We start from the raw sequence: 5,805 nt of genomic DNA, 5'->3' as shown, positions 1-5,805 counted from the left end.
GAAATATTTATATTGGTTAGATTAGTGAATCTTATTATTATTATTATTATTACTTTTTTTTTATTATTTTTGTTATTTTAACATTCAACATTGCTTTTTAAATATAATTTCTAAGTGTTTTTTTTTTTTGAACGACAAACAAACTAACCTGTTTGTAAATATCATATATGTCTTTTAAAAGACGTGAATCAATGACCTCTCATTTAAGAGAGTCACACGTTACCGTTAGACAAAATATCATTTGTTAACTCGTGTATAGGTTCTTAATAATAAACTTATAGTCACGAAATAATAATAACAATACTAACACATGACTACTTTTATATAAAAATATAACAAAAAAATCCTTATTATGATATTAATTTTTTGACATTGTGGCTTATTGTTCCAATTAATCTTTATTTTTTTTTTAAATGAAAAAATATGCATCATTATCAATATCAAAAACACGTGTGGATGCCATGTCATTTCATGATTTACTTTTTTAAAATTTCGGGTAATCTTCGCTTTTGTTCCTTCTCTTATAAATAGTTCAATCGTTTCGACCTCTCTTAGGCGAATTCGTAGCTAAGTGTTATTCATCTTCGTCATAACTAAATGATGGGAAGAAGTTCAGTTGGGTTTTTTGCATTCCTTCTACTCGTCTTCGTTTTTGCTATATCAGGTGCTGATCAATCAAACATATTTTGCTCTCTTAGTTTTCCGATTAATTGCTTTTTTAACGGCATAACATTTATTAAGAATAGAGTGGTGCTATGATAAAGAAAAAACAGAAAAGAACCTCCTTATATCTTTAATTTTTTTCTTAAAATTTACTATATTCCGTATTTTGTGATGGAAAATCTGCCACTCAAAAGCCTCGGTATCTATATATTCCCTCGATCGCAAACCATGAAGTAATAATTTATAATAAATACAAGAGATTTTAATCAAGAACGACTGATTTCTTGCTTTCGGTTTTTCTCTTAGCCTCGTGATAAGAGTTATTTAGTCATTTTCATGTCTTTTTACTTGCTTAGATTAAAAAAAGCTACATTGTTATACTTAAAATAGGAAGAAAAAAAAAATGCTATAGCGGTTTTGTCCTCCGTGTAAATAATATTACTCAGTTCTCCTTCCAAAAATGTAAAGGCTTTGCAAGGTTATAGTACTCGGCCTAAGATAAACGACAGAAGAGTAACGAAACAACTTTAATGGCAAACGAAAACTTATTATATACCGGATTAATAGTAGATGAGTATTATACGTATTTTTCATTAATTTCTTCTACTTAATATCTCAGCTAACTAAATTTCTGTTAACTAAAATCCATTTGAAATTGTGTGAATAGAAATCACGACTGTGAAGGCGAAAGTATGTGAAAAGCCAAGCAAGACCTGGTTTGGGACGTGCAAAGACACAGTCAAGTGCGACAAGCAATGCATAGAGTGGGAGGGTGCAGAACATGGAGCTTGTCATCAACGTGAAGCGAAATATATGTGCTTTTGCTACACTAAATGTGGTGCCAAGGCGTCTCCTACTCCTCCCTCTACTGCTCCCCCTGGGAATGGGGCACCCACACCGAATCCTCCGGGACCTCCTGGAGGCGGGCAACCACCTCCGGCGGAAGGAGGACAACCACCTCCAGCGGAAGGGGGACAACCACCACCAGCGGAAGGCGGACAACCACCTCCGGCAGAGGGAGGACAGCCACCTCCGGCGGAAGGCGGACAGCCTCCTCCGGGCATTTGATTGGACCAATCATCTTTCTTGAACAGCAAGCATTAGATGACTATAAATAAAGAGAAATTGCTTCCGATGGACATATGAGCATTTTCTAAATTACAAGGTCTCTTGTATCGATAATACATAGCACATGATTCCCATGCATAACTGTTTCATTAATGATTCAATAAATTTTCTGTCATAATAATTAATAACCTCCCAAGGATTAAATAAACAACTTGAAAATTATTTGATTAATCGTTTCGATATTGGTTTTCCTACGATTTAAAATGTTAAAATAACAATGTTAAATAACATAAACAAAAATTCAAAATATATGAAAATGGCTTAAAAAGTTAATATAGATTGCATTTTGTTAAAAAAAAATTTCATTAACAACTTCAATTGTAATAGAGTCAGAACCATCACTTTCTAGGTGTTATTATCATCATCATCACTTTCTTCCTCCTCATCTTCGGAGTCTTTAATAACTTCAGTTGTATTAGAGTCATAACCAGCCTGTTCCTCACAAGATGAAGAATCCCCTCATAAACATTCTCCCTTTCTTTGGCATCATCAATGGACCCAGTAGAATGGGTACCAGTAGATTATTGTGTAGGTGGAGGAGGTGGTGATGGATTTGAGGGAGGTGAAGATGGTGGTGGAGGATTCGAGGGAGGTGGAGGAGGAGGTGGTTGAAAAAAAATTGAAGTATTAGGGGGTAACACAGTCTGGTTGATTTTAGCAATGTCAGCTTCAAGATGTGCCAATCAATAGGCAAAGAGTCGAGACAATTCAATCAGTGTATTAAGTGTTGTGGATCTAGTTGTTAAGGTTTGGAGGGGCAATGAATGAAGTAGGATTAGGTTAGACAAAAGGTAGAGAATTCTGAAAAGAGGTTGTAGTTGGATCAAGGGAACCGACATCAACATTCATACCTTCAGCTTGTTCATAATCAAGAGATGGATAATTACCCTATGCACCATGTGAGGATGATGAAGACTTGAAGTATATGTGATTATTGATATGTGGTGGAAACACATGTAATGTAGCTTGAAAAGGACACGCATCAATAATAGGAGAGTCAGATGACCGTAAAGATTTGGTAGCATACCCAATAGCATCTAGCTAGCATCAGTGTTAGAGTCTTCTTATTGTCATCTCCCTGAGTTTCTTCCTCTTTTTCTTCTTCCTCTTTGTTACTTTTAGTATCATCATCATGGTCCTGACTTTTAGGCTTAGTGAGCTCTTTATTTGACATTTCATTAGTAGGCTTATCCACAGTTGGGTTATGAACTCTTGGGTCAGTAGTGTATGGCTGATCAATCCACTTAGCCATCCACCAAGTAATAGTTGGATGTAGTCGATTCCAGAAATCGGATGAAAACTTCAAGACCCTTGTTCTTGAATTTTGAAAGGATGACATACCATCCGCAAATGTTGGTTGCCTTGATCACAACTATAGTGTTTGGGGTATTTGAAACTTTTTGAACATTACGAGTCGAAGTATAGGTGTAGAGAGCCATGTGAGCTCTTGAGGATTAGTGTTTAGCTATGGGGGTTTTGGGAATTTTTCCAAGGAAATGGTTTGAAACAATAATCATTTGAAGAGAAGATGAATCAATATGGGTGTTGCTAATAAGACACCCCTTAAACACCCCATTGACCACTTTTTAAAAAGTCAACCTATAATTAACTACTTGTAATCAGCTTTTTCGGAAAACAATGTAATTTCAACCAATAAAATTCAAAATTAAATTAGGGTGTCTATATGGTAAAATGGGGTGTCTTTTTAGCCAACCCCATCAATATATAAGAGGGAAATGCAATCGATTTGAAGATGGTTGGCGTATGATGATGAGCGTGTCAGAAAAAGTAGTCCGATTTCTCATAACCCCTAAAGTTAATCATAATGTTCCATATCTAATTTAGAAATAACCGCTGAGACATCTTTGGCAAATCAACATTGATATCTGTGATGATATATGTGATGAATCAGCAGGTAAATTTGTAGTAGAAAATGCTAATGAATCATTGGTTAGAAAACACGCTTTTAAACATTTTTTAATAATAAAGGACTCATTTTTTAATAAGAAAGGACTGGTGGTAACATATCCAATCTATGGTGATAATAGAGAAGGTCAGAGACACTAAGTGCATGATTTGTCTCACTTACATATGGTCTAATAAGAAGATACTACGAGAGAGATTGTTGATGTCATAACCCCGTCTATGATAACAATAGAGAAGGATCAAGGAAATCAAGTGCAAAGTCTATCATATGCTGACTATGGTATCTATAGACATGGTAAAGTACACAAACAACTCTTTGTCTTAGAGGACCAGATAAGTATCTCTTACACTATAGAAATTGCTATTAGTGTAAGCCATAGGTTTATGCACATGGATCCAACAAAACACTAACTTTGTACATACAACAAACATGCTTCTAGGGACAAAGGATTGTAATATAGTAGAGAATCAAAAGTGACACACTCATGTCTTTGTAGGTTTTTTCTTTACTTTTAGGATACTTAGAGAGATTTAGTCATATTCGACAGAATGCTTCCACTTAACCAATGTGAGCTCAGCAGTTGGTCTCATTGATGAGATACTTAGAGAGATTTAGTTACATTTGACAAAATGCTTCCACGAACAAAAATGGATAAAGAAGTTATATATAGTCAAAATTTTGTAATATTATCGTCAAATCGTAATATTTGTGTAGCAAATCATGTGAGAGATATTCAGCCAGAGGAATTAAGTAAATAATGATGTGATGTTCCTGTAACATTCTTTTCCACGAAAAATGAATGTTTTCTCGAAAATACAAATCCGATTCAACTTCTCTTTTTCTATGAAAGGATTAATCATTCATCTTCATTTGCACATCATTTTTGATAGAATTTTTCACAAGCAAAAATGGTATTTCGAGTTTGAACATCATCTTCAATTTTGCCATCGATTATGGAATTTGATCATTTATAATTTTGGTGGTCTTGACATGAGAATGGGATTAATTACTAATTATTTTTTGATAGTTTTCAGAGATCTTTTGAGAAGTGTCTTTATTACGAATGAGTTCATTATTTGTAAGGGATACTTCTCGAAATTTAGAGCTCATCAGTGAGAGAGACTTCTCCCTAAGAAATAGATGAGTGTTTAAAGTTTTAATTTTATTTTTAAGTTCCAACTTCTCATAATTGTATATAGAGTGGTCAAGATGTAAATATTTAAACATTATTATCTTTTAATTATTAGAGTAAATCGTAATGTGTTTAACCTGCTACAAGGATGCGGAGTCCACGTTCTGATCCATGAAATCTCTAGCGACTTTAGACATGGTAGCTTCGAAAGTGTTGGTGTTGCTGTTGGATGACAGAGCCATGATTGTCGTCAGGCATTTATCCTTTCTCTTGATGTCTTCATCATAATACTCTTCTTCTTCGAAAAATCCCCCCTTTTAAGCCAAAAGAACTTTAGAATCTAGGTTTTATTTTTAAGAGCAGCAACAGGTGTTTTGAACTTGAGGTCATATGACTCTTCTTTTGAGTCATTCTTCCTTAGTTTGGAATCTCTTGGAAAATGATTAGCACTTCCGTAACTGAAGCATTTTTAGTCATGTTTCTTCTCAGTGACAACCTTCTTGGAACTACCAGTGTCAAACTTTCTTGACGTTAATGAACCAAAGTTAGATGTTGACGATAACATGTACTCGCAAGTATGAGAGGTTGTAATGCCCGTAGATCTGGGCTAGTAAATTTAGAGAAGATAAACATCAAAGTGACTTTTTGATAAAAGATTATTTAGAATGAAATAATCTCAACTAAGTTGTAGTGGTCGTGACAAGGATTCCGAATATATAAAGAATGCTGAAATCCGAGTTATAACGAAGAAGTTATGACCTGTCGAAGTTTCGTGACAGAACTGGTACGAAACTGCGTGACGTAAATAGTGAATTTACAATAGAGCGATATTTAGCCTTAGTGATCTAAACAAAATTCGTAGAGTTCGTTAAACCGAGAGCGTACATAAAAAGAACGTCCAAATCTGACTTCGTATGAGGAAGTTATGATTTTTCTAAATTTTAGCTTAACAGTA

The 5,805-nt window shown here is 34.6% G+C and overlaps 1 protein-coding gene across 1 annotated transcript; it reads left to right on the top strand.

Annotated features, from left to right (window-relative positions):
• Window positions 1–524: 524 nt before the first annotated feature.
• On the top strand, window positions 525–1,962 carry LOC145062937 (major pollen allergen Art v 1-like). The gene is made up of 2 exons (XM_079010527.1): window positions 525–664; window positions 1,331–1,962. The coding sequence occupies exons 1-2, from the start codon at window positions 598–600 to the stop codon at window positions 1,729–1,731; spliced, it is 468 nt and encodes a 155-aa protein (XP_078866653.1). The 5' UTR covers window positions 525–597; the 3' UTR covers window positions 1,732–1,962.
• Window positions 1,963–5,805: the final 3,843 nt, after the last annotated feature.

This window comes from Lactuca serriola, chromosome 7 (genome assembly GCF_051521515.1).
Source record: "Lactuca serriola cultivar US96UC23 chromosome 7, Lser_US96UC23_V15, whole genome shotgun sequence".
NCBI lineage: Eukaryota > Viridiplantae > Streptophyta > Magnoliopsida > Asterales > Asteraceae > Lactuca > Lactuca serriola.
Note: the sequence above shows the minus strand (reverse complement) of the source record. Positions and strands in the feature narration are given on the sequence as shown.